The sequence below is a fragment of the Fusarium oxysporum genome, chromosome 1, assembly GCF_000149955.1.
Source record: "Fusarium oxysporum f. sp. lycopersici 4287 chromosome 1, whole genome shotgun sequence".
Classification (NCBI taxonomy): Eukaryota; Fungi; Ascomycota; class Sordariomycetes; order Hypocreales; family Nectriaceae; genus Fusarium; species Fusarium oxysporum.
This window is the reverse complement of record NC_030986.1, coordinates 968,637-987,019: the sequence shown is the minus strand read 5'-3', so window position 1 is coordinate 987,019 and position 18,383 is coordinate 968,637. Positions and strand designations below refer to the sequence as shown.

Genomic DNA, 18,383 nt, shown 5'->3' with positions numbered 1-18,383 from the left:
CATCGAGACGGAAGAATACTACATCATCATCGCTAATACTAAGCTGGTACAGAAGCCCGCGCAGATTTTGGCGATACCTAACACGGAACCCAGAGCGAGGCAGGAAAAACTTGAAGTAATCAATATGAGAGAAATGTCTCTCAAACTTTGCTTGGCGTTTGAGAGTGCTGAGATGTGGATTTGGGACCCGCAAGTCATCGATATCCCAGCCTGTCTGTTCCTGAGGTTGTAGTGTACTGTGCTCTACTGGACAGGGTTCCTTTGCTTTTGGCGCGGGTGTCGGAACGGGAGTGCGTCCCTATTCCTGGAAATGGATGGTTCAGGGGTGGCACGATAAGCCGCTGTTGATAGTCAAGTGACGGTCAAGACTCAAGACACTCAAGAGGCTGGCATCTGAGGAGGAAATGAGAAGAAGCCTCTTAAGGTGGAGAGACTTGTGCAGTCTCATGCCGTGGAGTTGCAGAAAAAAGTGAATCACCACGGCCCAACCCAACAGACGACTAGGCACAAGACGTAGGATGCTAATTGACCACTAGGCCGGGACTAGTACCCGAGGACAGCACTTGATGCGATGATCAGTGGACTTTGAAAGGAATTTCAATTAACAATATGGCAAGAGATTCCGGCACTCATTTCAGTCCACGGATCCCATGCCGACCTATGCCACTATGACAAGTCGCTTACCAAGCTTGCCAAGCAAGATACCTGTCTCAACACGTCGAGATCAACCAAGATACTAGAACGACCATTTGAGCGACGGAATACTACTTTGTCTACGGACACAGAATACGCACATGCAATTAATATATCTACCTATGCTGGATATACTTCCCGAGATCACAATGAATGAAACCACAAACAATGAATGACTTTGACGGGGCCGGGAGCTCCCGCAACTCTACGTGCTTTTATTGGACGAGATGCTAATCAATCTGGGCCTGGGCCTATCGAGTTCCATTGTCAAAACTTGATCAATCGGTGCGAATAATTCGAATTCTCCACAGTCTAATTGCCTCTGTCTCTTTGGTGAAGGTGAACAAAAAGAAGAAAGACTCGAGTGATAATCCCAAGAACTCACCAAGACGAAATAAACTTGATCGGCAAAGATCAATATGTGCAATTCTCAGTTCCACAGCTTCCTCAAGGCTTTGCCAAAGGTCGAGCAGCATCTCCATATTGAGGGAACTCTTGAGCCTGAGCTTCTCTTCTCTCTCGCTGAGAAGAACGGGATCAAATTGCCAGAAGATCCTGTCTATGGGTCGGCTGATAAGTTGCGAGAGCGCTATGGAAGATTCACATGTCTCGATGACTTCCTGCACTACTACTACCTCGGGATGAGCGTGCTTATCACCGAAAACGACTTTGAGACTCTTGCGTACCAGTATTTCCAGCGCGCTGCGAGCGAAAAGGTTCGACATGCTGAGATCTTCTTCGATCCTCAGGCGCACACCGCTCGAGGTGTCAGCTACGACACCGTCGTCGCGGGACTTACAGCCGCCAAGCGTCGTGCTCAGAAGGAGTTGGGTATTACTGTCGAGCTGATTGTCTGTATTCTTCGCCATCTGCCTGTTCCCGAGTCTCATGCTCTTGTCGATACTCTTCTGGACCGCGGCCACTTCAACGATGGCACACTGACAGGCTTTGGCATGGTCTCGAGCGAGAAGGCGTTCCCTCCTGAGCTCTTCACCGAGGTCTATGCCCGTGTTGCAAAGACTGGTACTCATCTCACCACTCACGCCGGCGAAGAAGCACCTCCTTCTTTCATCACTGCCTCACTTGAGCATCTGAAGGTTTCGCGCATCGACCACGGCCTCGCAGCCGCTCAGGACCCCGAACTCCTCAAAAGACTGGCTGCCAACCGCACCCTCTTGACTTTCTGCCCCTGGTCAAACGTAGCTCTCTGCAACCTGCCCGAACTCGCCGACGCCCCTGTGCGCAAGTTCCTCGATGCTGGCGTCCTCTTCAGTGTCAACAGTGACGATCCTGCTTACTTTGGCGCCTACGTCCAGGAAGTCTACTGCCGCGTCCAGGATACCTTCAGCCTCTCCGTTAAGGACTGGGCATGGATCGTCCGCGGTGCCGTTGAGGAAAGCTGGTGCTCTGATGAGCGCAAGCAGGAGATTCTCAAAGAGCTGGAGCAAGTGTTGGAAGAGTACAAGGATTTGAAGGCGTGAGCTGTGATTCAAAAGTCAAGAAGGCGTTGGGGATAGCGGAAGGGATACGGTGGAAATACCCCGATGTGTATGTAGATAGGACGGTTAACTGGAAATGCAACTCGCTATATTTCCGACGAACAAGATATTTATCATGTAAAAATGCGCTGCAGTTCCTGAACCGCTGTTTGTCATCATACCTGATCTGTCATCTCATGTAAACTGTCCCTTCTAAGCAGACCATTTCTCCGTGCTCACGCCATGAGCGAAGTGAAGTACACATGCACCATCCCCGATCTTCGACAGACAACAGAACACGTCTAATCACATAATTCCCCTTTTTCAAAACCATTCTCTTGCATGATCTTAACCCTCTGTGGTATCCATGACATCGCTCTTCAACTTGTCCTTGGCAGCTTGCACCCGCTCCTCTCGCCACTGCTCAATCCTCTCCTTTAGTTCCGTTTGTGGAATTGCATCATCGATAGTCATGGCTTGTCTTGTGAAAGGATCCTTAGGATCGCTTAGGAGATGCTGGACAATGGTTGATCGGTCAACAATATGCTTACTGGGTAGCAAGACAGGATCTTTCATGAGATCACCCATGATGGGGTCCTCAAACTCGGCAGGGATGTCACCCAGGTCGAGTTCCGCTTGGTCGAGGAGTGTCTTGGCGTCGACAAACTTCACCCTGAGCTTGTCCCAGCGAGCAACATCGGCAGGATCCTTCTGGTGCTTGGAGATGAGAATGCGTGAAACGCGCTCCAGCACTTCAGGCTTGTAAGATCGACCATCTGCAGCAACGGCGTCAATGAAGACTGGTGAGTTGCCGAGGTTGAGATAGATGTCGACAATGTCTGAAATGATCTGGATAGGGCGGAAGTGGTACTTGTCTCTGTTAGAGACACTGAGCTCGGCAGCCGCCTTCTTTCCTGCTAACGTCTCCAGGTTGTAGTTGAGCATGCTTGCCAGACGAGACACAATTTCGGGCATAGTGAAGGCTTCACTCATAGCCTCTGTGAAAAGCTTCATCATCTCAAGCGTCTCGTTGGCCAACTGCATGAAAGACGTGGCCTGGTTAGCCAGCTGTTGCATCTCCTCCTCCTTCTTCTGGCGATCCTCTTGTGGTATTGACGGATCTTCAAGTTCCTTCTCAATAGCACGAATCTTGGGGAACTTGGTTAAAGCTTCATCCAAGACATAAGTAGCATCGTTCAACAACATGTTGACAAATTGAACAAAGAACTGCTTGTTGACTCTGTAGTGGTGTTAGTAACATCTCAAAAAATGACTTTGGGGGTTACTGACCGACTCTCCCGTGTCAATTGTCGCTTGTAGTGGTCGTTGACCCAAACACATTTGATCACTTGGAAGATCTCGTATCGAATGTTGAACTTGTCATAGAAAGCAGAATCCGCGCCCGTTGACTCGCACTCGATGTAAAATTTCATCAAGCCCTTGAGAAGATGATCATTGGCAAACTGGCTGCCAACAAGCTGATCGCCCAGAACACCTCGCTTGAGATGCATCAATGGCCAAGTCGCCGAGAAGAGCAGTGAGACCAATGAGGACTTGAGGTACGGGTTCTTGATGTACTCAGTTGAGCGGAGAAATGTTACGCAAAGCGCAATCATTTCATCGCCAACAGCGCTGGGGAGAATCTTAGGTAGCCACCTGTTAAGTTGTTAGTTGAGGCCTCTGTCGAATGTCAGCATGGTGGACGAACCTAAATATGAACTTAAAATTGTCCACGATATTCTGTAGCGTATACTCTGGAAGACATGAGAATACATCTGACTTCTCCGCAGGAAGGGGGAGTCTACAGTTGTCAGTATCATCATCCATATTGCGCGCCAGGACACATACTGTATCTCCTTCGACTCTTGACCAGGCTTGTACTCTGATCGAGTCACCAAACGAAGCAACCACACAGCCACAATGCGCATGAAACGCAATGAAGTGCTCTGCATCCGTTCATCAAGCAGGACACCTTCGATGGAAAGCTTGACAGCAATGCTCTTCTCGAGAGCATCGACGTGCCTCTGAACAGCCTTGTCATATTGTTGAAGTTGGACAGGATTGTTCACGAACTTGATACGATCTGCCTCCATAATCTTGACTCTCTTCTCCAGATACTTTATATCCCTGTCCAAATTCTTCAGTTGGGAGTTGCAGGCTTCACTTCCATAGTGATGCGCTGCTAGGGTCAAGAAGAAAGCCTCCGAGATGAAGTTGGTTTCACCAGGGATCTTGTTCGCATAGAAAGAATCCGCGTATGACTGGTCTGCGTTCAGCTTTGTCTCATCGCTGATATTTATCCGTGGTTGCTTTCGGAAATAGTTGTCATCGATCTTGTTTACTTTGCTGAAATCCATATCCATGAAGGGTTCGCAAAATCGGTCTAGAATCGTGGTCACGTTAATCATAAATCCGTTGGAAGCAACCTCTCTAGGGTCAACTTGTAGTGCCCTCCTCTTGTGATTTGAGTTCATGATGTAGGCGAACCAGTCCAGGGTTCGAGATCTGGTCTCCTGGCCGGCGCGGATAAAGGCGTTTGTGATCGCGAAAAGATCATCTTGGTGTGTCCTCAGCACCATTCGCAAAGCGTCTTGTGAGTTTGCGATTCTACCCTTGTCAAGACCACGAGCCCCAGGGAAATAGCTCTTGATGACTTCATTCTGAAGTGGTGAGATGCGGAAGAACGGACCCAAGAGGGTGTGCTTTTCGATTCCAGCAGCTGACTGAGCCATGGTGAAGGTTGGGTGTTTGGCGAGGTTCACGATTAGAGGAGGGAATCTGGTGTACGTCAACATGGCCTGGATATACGGCTTGTAATCCTGGTCCATAGAGATTGTACCCAGCTTGCTGCTGATTTGAACCATGGCATCGTTGAACAAAGCAGGGAAAGCCTCGTCGTCATCGAATCGCTTGATAGCTTCCTGTATGAAGTTGAAGCAAAGGCCGTTCTCGTCCTGCACGCCCTTCAAGAGGTATGGCATGAGTGTATCATGCTTAGGATTCGGTGATCGGCTACATGAGGCGTCAGGATTATATCTTCGACGCGGTGAAATTGCTTACCCATAGAGATCCGGCATGGACAGGGCAAACAAGCAGCCGCTCATACACAAACGCTTGGCCTCTTCATGCACCTCGAACTTTGGACCCTCTGTTCCCTTGAACTGGAGCGAGGCTTTCACAGCACGCTTCCAGCATGGCAAGAAGTAGTTCATGAGAGGCTTATCATGGGGATAGCTGCTGGCCGCCTCCATAAGCGCTTGATCTAGCGTGTTCACGGACAGCTTCAAAGGCTCCCCGGACTCGTTCAGTTCTTCGTTTAGGTTCGGGAGGAATGTCAGCCGTTGGCCACTGCTGTTGACCATGTTATGCGGGTCCACAGTGATGCGGAAGATCTGTGACAATGTTCGGTCGGCATAGGACTCGTCGGACTCGGGTTGAGTGGTGGATGGCTTGGGGGAGGGTCGATCCGCTGGAACGACGTCGTCAATCTCAGATGCCAGTCTTTTACGATTCATAGAGGAAGTACCTGTTGAACTCGACGGCTCCGCCTTCACCCCTAGCTTGTCGAAGGGGTTCGGGCTGGAAGATGCCGGCGGAGCGGCGGAAGTGACGTTGATCTTGGGCCGTGATTCAGCGGATGCGGGCTGCGGCTGCGGCTGCGGCTTCGGCGTTGACGTGCGCGAGGGGTTCGACGATTCGGAATCGGGAGCCTTGTTCTCATCTGACTTGGCAGACACAGGCGTTGATGTCCCTAGCTTGGCGAGACGTCTCGCGCGGATCTGAGGTCCTAGCTTAGCATAAAGTCCCCATCATGAGCTCTGTTGGCGCAACTTGCCTGTTCCATCTTCTCCTTGTCTGGGGCATCGCCTCCAGCCCATGAGGGTTGCTCGTTGGGGTCCATTATAGCGATTACGAGTCAAAGTGCGGATGAGAAAGGAGGAGGAAGTGAAAAAAGACGAGAATTATGTTGAAAGAAAGAGGTTCAGATGGGATGGCGAGGCTGAGAGTGAGATGGACGAGATCTATGAGGTGTGGACCCAAGCCTCACAAAGGCGTAGTACAGTTGATAATGATGAGCTTGGGGACCTGAGGGTGGGGGAATTCCAGGCAGAGCTGGGCCTAGGAACTTTGAGGTTCGAGGTGGGGCGGTGAGGCTTTAGTGGCTGCTTCTGAGCTGTGGCGCTGAAACTTTGGTAGCCTACTCGTGTAGAAGGACCTGGAAGAAATAGTCACTGAGGTATTGGTAATAGTATTGTTTCAAAGGATAGATGAAAACAGTTGAACAAAGAATATACCACTAGAGCCGTAAGATTTATGTTGGCCTGCCAAATCATCTCCCAAACTCCGCAGCACTCTTCTAAACTCCGCAATATAAAGTGGCTCGCTGTTTCTGAGCACTGATGGTCATGTCTAAGATGAGGTGATACAGAGTCGAGGATACAGCATCTGTATTTCCTGTATCATGATGAAGATCTAAGACTTGCATCTGATATTTTATAGGAGCTTCTCAAAAACCAATCAATCATGATGTGCTATTCTTAGGTTATTAAATGGTGAACTTATGGCAGTCTGCGTGAAAATTGCATCTTGCTGTCAAACTTTCATCTCTTATGATCAGGCTGCCTCCTCCTTAAAGTCAACGTCAAACGTTTTCATGAATAGCGATGTATGTGAAAAAGAATGAAGTTCTAGACCCCTGACGTCAGGCCTTCAAGATCTTAAAGTGACGCAGCGTCATGTCTAAAATAGGCAATGTGTCACAAGAAGCATCCAAACACAGAAAACACACATGGATATCAAACCTGAGTCGTCTGATTAAAATAAATCTATGATAAAAGACTACCGCCGGTGCTCAATGAATCATAACCCTTTTCCGACTAAGCCTACGTGTAAATGCCGGGGTATTCCGTAAACCATTACGCCAATAAAAGATTAAAAAGAAGAGTAGAAAAAGAAGCAAACACTAATCACAGACGGGGCAAATCTGTTCCTTCGACACTAGCTGACCGACGGCGTTCCGCGAGACGAGGGCCTTCTACCGACCTGTCCCTCTGCAAAGTTGCCGTGGATCCAGAGCTCGCGGCTGCTCTTATGCGGCCTTCTTCGCGGCTTCGGTTCAGGAGCCAGTTAACATGCATTCTAATCATGTTAATATTGTTGCGCAGTTCAGTTACCTCCTCGCGAATAGGCATGATTTGGTTGATAGTCCACATACTCTGCCGCGCCTCGAGGTGTGTTAGGTTCTGGTGAACTTCTTCGAAACCAGCGTCGAGGTCTTGGATTGTGCGGTTGTCTCCCATTACCGAGTCGCCCACACCCCGGCGACTGAGAGACGAGTTGAATTCTGTGATGCGTTGATTTGTCTCGTCCTGGCGAGTTTGGAGTTGCTGCACTTGTTGGCCGAGGTTGGTGTAGGAATCGATGATTTCTCGCTGTGAGCGAATTATCATGCCTGACGGGGTGTCTGGGTGGAATGCGCAAGCTAGAGTATGAGCATCCATTTGTCCGCGCATCGCACGAGCTGGACAACCAAGCTCGCTATATGGACAGTTGATGACAGCACCTTCGCATTCTAATTCGTCGTGTTCCTTGGTCTGGCTGCGATATACGAGCTTCCAGCATGTCTCACAGCGAGTTTTGCTGTTCGGACATGATAACAAATGCAGTTCGCGATCAGTAGCCTCGATTGTCACTTTGCAGTGTAAACATTTATCCTCCTTGTGGGGACAAGTATCATCTTCAGGTTTGGAACGTAATCTCTTGTCACAATCAGCGCCGGGGCAGGTGAAGTCCTTGAACCGGCATTCCGTCGAAGCATGTGTTTCGACTACCTCCCGACGAACTTCTGATTTGCAGCCTCGTGCATGGTAAGGGCACTTGACTTTGAGACTATTAAGCTGAGTGCGGATGAGCCGTGGTGCGCTGAAGCAGTTAGGCCAGGCCAAAGGCTCTCGGTCAATGGGACAGGCCGTTCCGGAAGGACTCGAGTCAATGCTTTGTCGCAAGCATCGATAGCAGAATGTATGATCGCAGGGAGTTGTAACCGGATCCACCAGAGGGTCATGGCAGATAGGACAGAGTAAATTAGCATCTGGTTCGCTGACATATGTCAAAGAATACATATCGAAGATGCAGTTTCCGCCATAACGTTTGGGAATTCCGAGAGAAGATGGGTGTGGAGGAAGCAGAGGTCCGGTTCGACGATCCGAGTTAACATTGGGTATCAAAAGACCCGAATATGAAGGATCAATTCTGGCCCTGACATCTTGTCTGACTTGCTGCGAGACTTGTGCTCCAACATAAAAAGTATCTGGCGAGGGCGGCCGAACGAGACTAGTGACGAGGTCGGGAGTTGGGGATGTGCGGCGAAGGTTGCGGCGGGCGAAGCGGCGAGCAGCCGCTGGACTCAAACGAATTCCATCATCGCTCGATTCGGAAGCAGAAGTCAAAAGAACAGGAACAGCCGTAGTCGGCGTAGGAGCGACAGGAGAAGTAGGAGTCGGCTGTCTCGAGTCTCGGAGGGTTGTAGCCGCGGCGGGAGGAGGAGTTGTGGCCATGATCGGAAAACGGGGGATATGACCGGATCAAAGAGAAGTCGAATAGGACCAGATCGGAAAGAAATTGAGGACTTGAGGTCGAGACATGTATTCGTGGATTGTGTGCGTGTGCGACGTCGTGATGAGGCTCATGGGCGGGGGAGTCGATGTTTTGATGAAGAAGGGAAGAAAGGGAGGATCTCGATGTGCGCATCAGGACCGTATTAGGCGGAGGCAAAGCCGAGGAGGCCATGCCATGGCCATGATGTGATAAGAGGTGTACTAACAATTTTTGCGAGAGAGTTTAGGAGGTAGCATTTTGGCGGGGTTGACAAAAAGAAGCGGATCAGGAGAGGAGCTTGGCTGTAGAAATAGCAGGGGTCTTGTATACTACGCGCGAGTAGAATGATCAATTGAGGGTCTATAGAAGATCATTGGGGAAGTAATTAGAGCCTATGTGATGATCATGCTGTGCTCTTTCCCTCTCTATTCTTGTTGTTTATAAAAAGTGTCTTTGTTTCTCGTGATAATTGCATCTCGATATCACCACCCAAATCATCCTCAGTTTCAGCTACTCCCGGGTCAGGGTCCTTGGCTCATTTTTTTTGTCGATTACATCATCGGTCTGTCATTTTCGCCTTACTTTTCTTTTCCCATACCGATATTGAGCATATCCCTTTCTTCACCACATTGGGCTTGGTTGCACCGTTGACAGTGACAGTTTCAGGCAGGGCTTTCACATTCCAGAATCCACATGGACGAAGGAACAAGCTTCAGGCCAGGACCTTTAGTTAGAGGCCAACTCTCACTATCCACAGGTTGTCTTCTAACGGCTTTCCTCATTCCATATCCAGCGCCGTACCGTAAGCTACTGTACCGCTAACGTTGCAGTCCCACGTGGGTTTTACAACTCTCGATGAGTTCTCTGTGCTCTTGAACTGTGTGCGGTTCCGTAAGAAACTCCAAGATTTCCGGCTCCGCGATGCAGTTTGCAGTTTTTAGAGTTTGTTCAAAACATGGAATGGGCAATGGACAATACCGAGAAAAGAAAAGGGGAATGAATGCGTTAGGTTGGTTCACTACCAAAAAATGACGATCACTGGGTACCTTGCAGAAATAAGTGAAGCAAAACGGTTGTTGACTGACTCATGAAGGGTCTCAAAACAAGGCCGTTGCTGAACCAAGTGGAGGCTGTCAAACCTGTCAAAGCAGCATCAGGCATTTGTACCGAAACCTAGTTGCGCACTGACTGTATTGTCTGCATCGAAGTAAATCGAGGTATTGAATCAAGATACTCTTTTTAGAAGGTGCTCAGTTTTGAATGTCCGAAGATCAAGAAATGGACTGGGTCGTGATGATTCTTCGGCATTATGAGTCTGAATCAACCCGGGGCTATCCCACCCCTGGATACATCTCAGTCCAGGCGTACTATATTCCGAATCAGCCTGCGTTTCTGCCTTTTCTCTTGTTGAACCTCATCTTTTCTCCCTCGTCTCGTCCAGGCTCCCGCGAGGCATCTTCCCTGCTGACGTGGCAGAGATCAAGTCGCCTTTGATTCGTCTTGTTATCTGCAATACAACGTCAGACGATGCCACTACAGAAGGTGAACCAACGGCCTCAAAACTGAACAAAGCGGACTAGATCAGCCATTTCTGTCAACATGAGGCTGATAAAACCAAGTAATCCACTTCCTCGTGCTCTTCTGGGCATGCACCTGTTGCTCTAGTTCTGACTGTTGTATGTTGTAAATGGCCCCCAACTTGCTGCTTTTAGGGTAGGTCGCTTGGCTTGATCAACTCTGACGAACGATTTCAGCCTTATTTTTCACAACGAACCACGGTTTCGGCTGGAATCTGCAATCATCAGCGAATAATAGCTTACATCGCTTCTTTGAACACTGCCACTTACAAAGAGCCTTTCTTTCAACCGTGATTGTCCATGTCATCAACCTATCAGACCTCAAAGAATCCATCATCTTTCGACGTCTCCAGTTATTGTCGTTTGTTGCCTAATTAACTGTAACGCTTCCCGCTGCACTTCACCCACCTTTCAACCATCACTTCTGACACAGCCTTGTTCGCGATGCATATTGTAACCGACTCGTTACGGGTAGAGAGCGTAAAGTGGCGGCTTACAGGCCAAGATGCATGCACTGCACTTCCAGTATACTTTGCGCAATCCCATGTGCAACACGGCGATGCTGCTGTTACCTGGTGATCATCAACCAAACAGATCACTGCGTCTCTGACAAAGGCGTCCAATCGACCTTTACAAAGAAGATGCCTTGAGAGGCTATATAGGACCCCAATATTTCCCATGCACTTTAGACATTTCGAGTCCCGAAAATTAATTCTTAACCATGAAGCCAACTCCTCCTACTCCTGGCCAGCAGCCTACTCCTGCTAAGCCAAAGCGTAAACCTTTGAACCCTCAAGCTCTGGTTTCTAAGTTCTGGTCAAAGTATCATTCTAAGGCACCGGGAAAAGTCACTTCCATCTTTCCTCAGAGCCTGTATGAGTCACTTCTCACAGACGCCGACTCGTCTTATCCCAAGTCTCGCAATGCAGCGCAGAACTATGAAGATGCTGCCAAAGAATGCCGTGCTCGAGTTAGAGCGATAGTTCGTGAATGTGAACGAACCAATGCCAAATTCAGCGACCCAGACTTTGACATTGAAACCGACTTTTCGTCTTACCAAGATAATTGTCTCAATGGTTTAATGGGGAGACGGTTTGAGGAGGACAGCAGTGATGACGAACCAGCGTCGTCTGAGAGGGGACCTAATATTCAGCGAATGAAGAAATATCGCAACACACGGAAGAAGGACGACGAGCTGGAGGACGCCAAACCTGACATCAACAAGAACAACCTGCAAAGACGCATGTTCAACGGCAGGGACTATGGTTCTCGATACTCCAGACCAGGCTCAGTCCATCGCATTCCATGGATCTTCGAAAACCCTCAGTTCACAGTCGGCGGCTTCTCCAGTACAGACATCAAACAAGGTGCTGGTGGTGACTGTTGGTGGCTGGCTGCTCTCGCAACTATCGCCCATCGCAAAGATTTAATGAAGAAGATCTGTGTCGCAAAAGATGAAGAATGCGGTGTCTACGGCTTCGTCTTCAACCGCGACGGAGAGTGGATTTCGACTGTTGTTGACGATAACCTTTACTTGAAGCACAAGGACTTCGGAGAAGATACTGAAGTCTATGATGCAACGGGCAAGAAAGCTCGGCTTTACAAGACGCAGAAGCAAACTGGCTCTGAGTCCTTGTACTTTGCCAAGTGTGAGGACCCTAACGAGACCTGGCTACCCTTGCTTGAGAAAGCTGTAAGTTGTCTCTTTAATATACTCAAGATAAAAACTGACGATTTCAGTTTGCAAAGGTTCATGGTGACTATCATGCTTTGGATGGTGGGTGGTCTGGCACTGCAGTCGAAGATCTCACAGGCGGCGTCAATACTGTGGTCGCTGGTAATAGAGTCCTTCGCAAGGAGAGACTGTGGCGTGAGATGTTGGGATCCGACGGTGAAGATGGAGAATTCGTCTTTGGTTTGTCTGCCGGCGGTCCAGGAGAGGACCATAACAACGGAATTGTGTTGCGACATGCATACTCGATTCTCAAGGTGGCCGAAGTTGAAGACGAAGATGGCAACAAAGTCCGCTTGGTCAAAATTCGGTAAATATGACTTGCAGTTTTGGCTTGGCTCATACAACTGACACATACAGAAACCCCTGGGGACAGAAATCTGAAGATGGCCATGGCGAGTGGCATGGTCCATGGTCAGATGGCTCCAAGCAATGGACCCCTCATATGATTCGAAAGCTTCAGCATCAGTTTGGCGACGACGGAATTTTCTGGATGTCTTTCAGCGACATGCTCGATAACTTCAAGTGGATGTACAGAACTCGTCTTTTTGACGAGCGATGGACGGTAGCTCAACAATGGACAAGTGTTAGCATCTCTTGGCTTACCGGCTACCTTAAGAAGAAGTTTATCATCGAGGTCAAAGAAGAAGGCATGGTGGTTATTGTGCTCTCACAGGTATGCTGATCATTGGTGAAACCAACTCATACTGACAGTCTCAGCTTGATGAACGTTACTTCAAAGACTTGAAGGGGCAGTACGAATTTGTTCTGCACTTTTTGCTTAAGACAGCTGACGATAAGACACCCATCTGCTCGGTGCGTCCGGCTCATAAGTGGGATCGACGTTCGATCAATTGTGAGGTCGAACTCGAGCCAGGTACATATGAAGTTATCCCCAAAATTACGGCCGAGAGATATTATTGGCTTCCGACTGTCCAGAAGATGGTCAAGATGGGAGCCGACAGTAATCCGCAAAAATTACGCCAGATCGGTCTGCAATATGATCTCGCACATGCCAAAGGCGGAATCGTTGATGAGGATGAGGCCCTCCGCAAGAAGAAAGAACTCGAGTCGATATGCAGCCTTCGAGGCATTGAAAACTCCATAGTCCAGTAGTTGGAGTCCATGAGAGCAGTGTGCTGGCAGATAACAGCAATAAACGTTGTTCAGAAAGCACGTGGCCATCTATTCATCCTTCCATCACTCAGCATTGATCTTGAGGTGGAGAAAGAGAAAGAAAAGGAAAAAGAGGAGCCTACATCAAAGGAGGAGGATGAGGAAGAGCCTAGCAAGAAAGAGGATGATACTGCTGCCAAACTAGATAAGGCGCCGCCTGGATTTTGGCCAGAAGATTCTTTCAAGAGTGACTTGCAAGTCTCGACTCTTAGTGAAACACCAACCGAGCCAAAAGGGGACCCGTCTTCAGTTGATACGAGCCAAGAAACCGAGAGCAAGGGAAGAGGATCTGCAGACTCAAGTGATCTTACCACCAAATATTCATCTGCCAACCGCAGAGGCCCTCCATCTCTCGCAAACTCACCAATACCATCACGAGATCACAGTCTCCAACACAGCAGAAGAACAACCATGCAAAGCATAGACACAAACCCCGTCTTCACGCCTCCCACAGAACCAACCTCCGAATCGGACTTCGACAGCTCAGACTCGGCGTCCGTGTCCTCATCAGAGCCAGACGATAGTTCCTCGAGCTCAGACGATGATATGCTACCCACGTCGCTGTTTCCCCGACTCAAGCAGAAGAAGAAACAGCCGTGGAATGCCGTGTGCGTGATTGGCCTCCGCGTCTACGCTCAGCACGCGGGCATCAAGGTCCGTCTCGCTGATCAGAGGGGTGATGAGGCCACCGAGCTCGTGCCTCCAAAGGGGAGCCCTGCTAGTTTCGTGAGCTAGAAAAGGAATATGCCGCCTGATATACCGTTATTGCCAAGATTGTCTAACGTTGCGAGTCGTGAGACGTGGTGTTTGTGTTGATGACGGAGGTTTATATGTGTATTCCACGAATAGGAGAATTATTCGTACCAAAGCAACAAATAGGATTTAACAGCACTCTTCTCAGTCATGTTTTTAGCATAGCGGTTTTACTTGTCATATATCAGAAAGAATGAATACTTTGACTTCTTTTTTTCTCTCCTCGCTAAGCTTCAGTGTGGATAGCACTATTCCTCGAACTGAGTTATACCCGAGACGCAATTTAACTACAACGCAGTCCGAGTCAGACATGATCAGTTGATAGAAAACGAAAATGGCTTTGACAATTAAATCAATCAAGTTTATTTACTACGTGATCTACAGCCGTCGTATCTCCATGCGTTCCACATTGACTACTACTTCGGATTTGCCTACCGTCAAACAAAGAAACGTGCGGCCCATTGTTTCTCAGTGAAACTGAGCGTATAAATGAGCCCCGAACTAGCATAAAAAGCGTCCACCAAAAAGTAGTACTAAAATGTCTCATCCTTTTTGTCCAGCTCTAAACTTCAGACGCCGTTTCAACCGCACGGCCCAAGCCGCTGTTTCATCTGTCCTCGTCCCGTTTCACCATCCAAGCTCACCCCTACCAAGTCACCCTTGAGACTTACATGAACGATCTACGAGATGGTTCCCAGCCAGGGTTGTTGAGTAATGGCATGGCAATGGAATGATCTGAGGTGAGGCTCACCGTCGTGAGAGATTGATAGAACCTCGGAAGCCTTTCCAACTCGGGAAGACCTTGCGGATGAAGTACGAGGTTTGGATGAATCTATCACGATCCAGGGTTGTTCAGGAAGAGGTTCGAGCGTTGGAGTTGAGAGCATATAAGCTGGATGAAAGTCGTCAATAGAGTCGAAATCAGATCAACTCAGCTCAGCAACTTTGCATTCATTCGCTTTTTCTTTTCATTCGCTTCTAAATAACTCCTTTCGTTTAAAAACTTGACCTTATTCATCATGTTCTCCAAGTCTGTTCTCATCGCCCTCGTGCCCTTTGCAGTGGCCGGTCCCATTGCTCCTCGACAGGGTCTCGGATCTGGCCTTGGCTCAGGTATTCCCAGCTTTGGAGGTTCCACGGGCGGTCTTCCTGGCCTTCCCAGCTCTGGCGGTTCTACTGGTGGACTTCCCAGCATCCCAAGTCTTCCTAGCTCTGGAGGTTCAACTGGAGGACTTCCCAGTATCCCGGGTCTAGGCTCTGGTGGTTCATCTGGAGGCATTCCAAGCATTCCAGGTCTTCCCAGCTCTGGAGGCTCAACCGGTGGCCTTCCCAGTCTCCCTATTGGAGGTGGTGGCTCAAGCTTCCTTCCAGGAGGCTCTACCGGTGGAGACACCACAGGAGACACCTCCGGCAGTGCTTCAACCAGCGCTCCCGCTTCTCAGCCCACAGGCTCTAGCGAGACTCCTCGCGCTGAGGGCGGTTCATCCACCTCTCCCTTCGGCAGCTTCCTTGGATCTGCAGGTGGCAGCAGCGGTGGCTTTGGTGGTTCCACTCAGAATGGTCTCAGCGGCGACTGCAAGGACGTAACTGTCATCTTCGCCCGCGGTACCACTGAAATGGGCAACGTCGGCACTGCTGCCGGACCTCCTTTCTTCCAGGCTCTTGCTCAGCAGCTCGGAAGCGACAAGCTCGCTGTCCAAGGTGTTGAGTATGCCGCCAGTGTTGGTGGTATCATGCAGATGGGTGACCAGGCCGGTTCCCAGAAGATGTAAGTCAAACCTCGAGTTCATGAAGTCGCTTGTATCTAACATATACAGGGTGAGTCTTGTTAAGGAGGCTTACCAGAAGTGCCCCAAGACCAAGGTCGTCATGTCTGGATACTCGCAGGGTGCTATGCTGGTTCACAACGCAGCAAAATCTCTCCCTGCCGATACCACTAGCAAGATTGCTGCCGTTGTCAACTTTGGCGATCCTTGTAAGTCACTCTCATCCTCCAACAAAACCTCAGAAATTAACAGTTTTACAGTCCAGCGACAGGCTATCCAGGGTGTTCCCGCTGACCGCGTCAAGATCATCTGCCACGCTGGCGATGGTGTTTGTGCCGGTACTGCTGCTATCACCCCTGACCACTTGACTTACAGCCAGGATGCCAACGCTGCTGCTCAGTTTGTCGTTAGCAAGGTCAAATAAGTGACGCGCTGACTGGGCCAAATCAAGAGATGAGCGGAATGACATAATGGAAAAATAGCTGGAGCAGAGCTTCGGGTATGGATAGGTTTAACTTTCTCCTGTATCTTTCAAAGTAGCTTGAATATGAGTAAAATTGATCATGTCTCTGAAGAAAGCTGAAATACAATCACCCTGAAAGTACTAGAAGTGCACCCCGAGACTTCAGCAAGTTTTCTGCTAGCAGCATAGAGATGGAGTACAACTTGGTTGCTGAGCATTTGCGCCAGTATCTCTGAGGTGTATATACGATCCTGTGCAAGTAAGTAAATGTAAAGAGTCAGTAGACACCATAGGCAAACGGGTTCCCCTGGTCACGCCCCCTACTTCTTCTTTTCCTTCTCCTTGACCGCATGGCGGCCACTGGTTGAGCCTCCATGCCCAACCTGAAATGTAGCTGCTTATACGATATTACATACGCAACTTAGCGCATGATTTCTAAGTCAGCGCAACCGAGGAGAAGGCGAAACAGATACAGAAAAGCAAAGGAGTTAAAGAATGACATTTGGTAGACTCTGTTGGTATCTTGTCCTTCTGTAAAGAAAGTAAACTTCAATGGGAACTGGTCTTGACTGGCGGCGTGCGGACTGGTCGAGCTTTACAAAGATTTCATGAATTCATCGACGAGTCTTAGGCATAACGCATCCTAAGATTTCACCAAATGATCACTAAATTATCAAATCTATTCAGTACTTAGGCCTAAAGAACTCCGAAATTTAGTCCAAGCTTATGATAAGTTCCTCTCTGCGTAGGTCGTCGGGTGGGAACTCCAAGAGTAAAGTCATATCAGCTGCCACAACCATTTGACAAGAAAGAAGCCCTTTCTAGCAAAACAGATGGAATTCTGTAGATATAGTGTAAAAGGAATTGCTTTTCCCAAGCAGAAAGTTGAAGTGGGGCATCGGGTGGGAGAGCCGGATAAGTGATGGAAATGAACTTTCAGCACTACCATATTATCCAAAATAACCCAAGTAAGCTCAACAACAAACGGGGATATGGTGTAGGGGTATCACGTTCGCTTTGCATTGTTTCTAATGCTTGCGAAAGGCCGGGGGTTCAAATCCCTCTGTCTCCAAGCTTTTGCCTGTCCAGTTGCGGCATTTTTGGACAAGATCTGTCCTCACAACTCTATTTTTAGTTTTAGATACCCCACACATGCACCTCAGTACGATGACCAAGACTGCTACACATTCCCCAATAGGCCCCTTTGTCTTGGGGTACTGGTGTGACAATTGAGGTGAGTGTCTGATTTGGAGAGTGGATGTGAACCACTGCTCCAGGGCACGGCAGCTGTCTGGAAACACACGCGGGCTATCAAGAAGCGGCAAAGGAATCAGCGGCGGTGTTTCCAAGTCAATCCTTCCACTGGTTGCCATGCAATGGTTTCGCGAAGTTGGCCATAGTTAGCAATGAACCCTCAGTATAAGTTGAAACCGCAGTGTACGTCCAACTGGGTGGGTACTGAACACGAGCGATGAATATAATGACTCTACTTTGAAACATAGATTTCCAATAAGGCTTGGCTACTTTCTTCTCAAACTTCGAGAATGTTTGCCAAACCTCGTCCTTTCATCCATAAACCGTCCACAAGCGCCTATAACCATAAAGCCGCTGGCCACTCGCAAAGCAACAATAATCCTTCTTTGTCAATGACAAGTCAGCCATGTTGCTGCATGTGATTGACAAGCCAGGGGGTGCTGCATTTGGAGAAGCAGACACGTGCCGCCACAAGCCATGAATCATGTGTCCCGCATGAACAAAGCTCGCATTCCATTTCGTTTCCGGACGATTATTAGCCTTTCCTTTCAGCTGATGTGCCATGCATAATTGGGGTTTGCGACGGGAGAGGCTTGAGACCTCGTGAGCAAGAAAAAAAAGACGTGGCATATCGACGATAGTTTCTTTTGTCTTAGAATACGTAAATTGTAGATGTTGTATTGACTTCTAGAATGTCATGTTGTAATATTCCCCATGTTAGCGACGTCATACTCAATGCGCCCCCACAGATGAATTTAAATGTCCCCCGCGTTTATCCCCGGAGTTTGGAGATGACACTTTCACATGTAAATACAAAGGCAGTGAGTGCTACGCTACCAAAACATGTCACGAGTCACGAGTCGTCATCTCACTTCGGCTTTTGGACCGAATTGA

At 48.8% G+C, this 18,383-nt stretch overlaps 6 protein-coding genes and 1 non-coding gene across 10 annotated transcripts; 5 read left to right on the top strand and 2 right to left on the bottom strand.

The window, feature by feature from the left end:
- Positions 1–393: 393 nt before the first annotated feature.
- FOXG_11141 (adenosine deaminase) lies at positions 394–2,398 on the top strand. Its single transcript, XM_018390659.1, has 2 exons — positions 394–469; positions 537–2,398. The coding sequence occupies exon 2, from the start codon at positions 1,113–1,115 to the stop codon at positions 2,172–2,174; it is 1,062 nt and encodes a 353-aa protein (XP_018249169.1). The 5' UTR covers positions 394–469; positions 537–1,112; the 3' UTR covers positions 2,175–2,398.
- Positions 989–6,309, bottom strand: FOXG_11140 (ubiquitin conjugation factor E4 B). Of its 3 annotated transcripts, XM_018390657.1 has the most exons (7): positions 6,007–6,309; positions 5,698–5,950; positions 5,232–5,640; positions 4,020–5,183; positions 3,880–3,972; positions 3,462–3,827; positions 989–3,411 (listed from the first exon to the last, which is right to left on the bottom strand). In XM_018390657.1, the coding sequence occupies exons 1-7, from the start codon at positions 6,070–6,072 to the stop codon at positions 2,520–2,522; spliced, it is 3,243 nt and encodes a 1,080-aa protein (XP_018249167.1). In that variant the 5' UTR covers positions 6,073–6,309; the 3' UTR covers positions 989–2,519. The 3 variants fall into 3 exon arrangements, with proteins under 3 accessions (XP_018249167.1, XP_018249166.1, XP_018249168.1); XM_018390656.1 differs by having other exon boundaries at positions 994–3,411; positions 5,232–5,950; XM_018390658.1 differs by having other exon boundaries at positions 994–3,411; positions 4,020–5,950.
- Positions 6,310–6,957: 648 nt separating this feature from the next.
- FOXG_11139 (uncharacterized protein) lies at positions 6,958–11,161 on the bottom strand. Of its 2 annotated transcripts, XM_018390655.1 has the most exons (2): positions 7,387–9,023; positions 6,962–7,310 (listed from the first exon to the last, which is right to left on the bottom strand). In XM_018390655.1, the coding sequence occupies exons 1-2, from the start codon at positions 8,726–8,728 to the stop codon at positions 7,288–7,290; spliced, it is 1,365 nt and encodes a 454-aa protein (XP_018249165.1). In that variant the 5' UTR covers positions 8,729–9,023; the 3' UTR covers positions 6,962–7,287. The 2 variants fall into 2 exon arrangements, with proteins under 2 accessions (XP_018249164.1, XP_018249165.1); XM_018390654.1 differs by having other exon boundaries at positions 6,958–11,161.
- FOXG_11138 (uncharacterized protein) lies at positions 11,067–13,193 on the top strand (the record flags this gene model as incomplete). The annotated part of the gene is made up of 4 exons (XM_018390653.1): positions 11,067–12,038; positions 12,086–12,387; positions 12,438–12,753; positions 12,798–13,193. 4 exons carry the CDS (start codon positions 11,067–11,069, stop codon positions 13,191–13,193), a joined length of 1,986 nt encoding a protein of 661 aa, XP_018249163.1.
- A 9-nt stretch (positions 13,194–13,202) lies between these two features.
- FOXG_11137 (uncharacterized protein) lies at positions 13,203–14,232 on the top strand (the record flags this gene model as incomplete). The annotated part of the gene is made up of 1 exon (XM_018390652.1): positions 13,203–14,232. The coding sequence occupies one exon, from the start codon at positions 13,203–13,205 to the stop codon at positions 13,986–13,988; it is 786 nt and encodes a 261-aa protein (XP_018249162.1). The 3' UTR covers positions 13,989–14,232.
- Positions 14,233–14,715: 483 nt separating this feature from the next.
- On the top strand, positions 14,716–16,402 carry FOXG_11136 (uncharacterized protein). The gene is made up of 3 exons (XM_018390651.1): positions 14,716–15,774; positions 15,824–15,981; positions 16,033–16,402. Exons 1-3 carry the CDS (start codon positions 15,026–15,028, stop codon positions 16,194–16,196), a joined length of 1,071 nt encoding a protein of 356 aa, XP_018249161.1. The 5' UTR covers positions 14,716–15,025; the 3' UTR covers positions 16,197–16,402.
- An 819-nt stretch (positions 16,403–17,221) lies between these two features.
- On the top strand, positions 17,222–17,307 carry FOXG_20468. Its single transcript has one exon. It is a non-coding gene; the product is annotated as a tRNA-Ala (tRNA).
- The last annotated feature ends 1,076 nt before the right edge of the window (positions 17,308–18,383 follow it).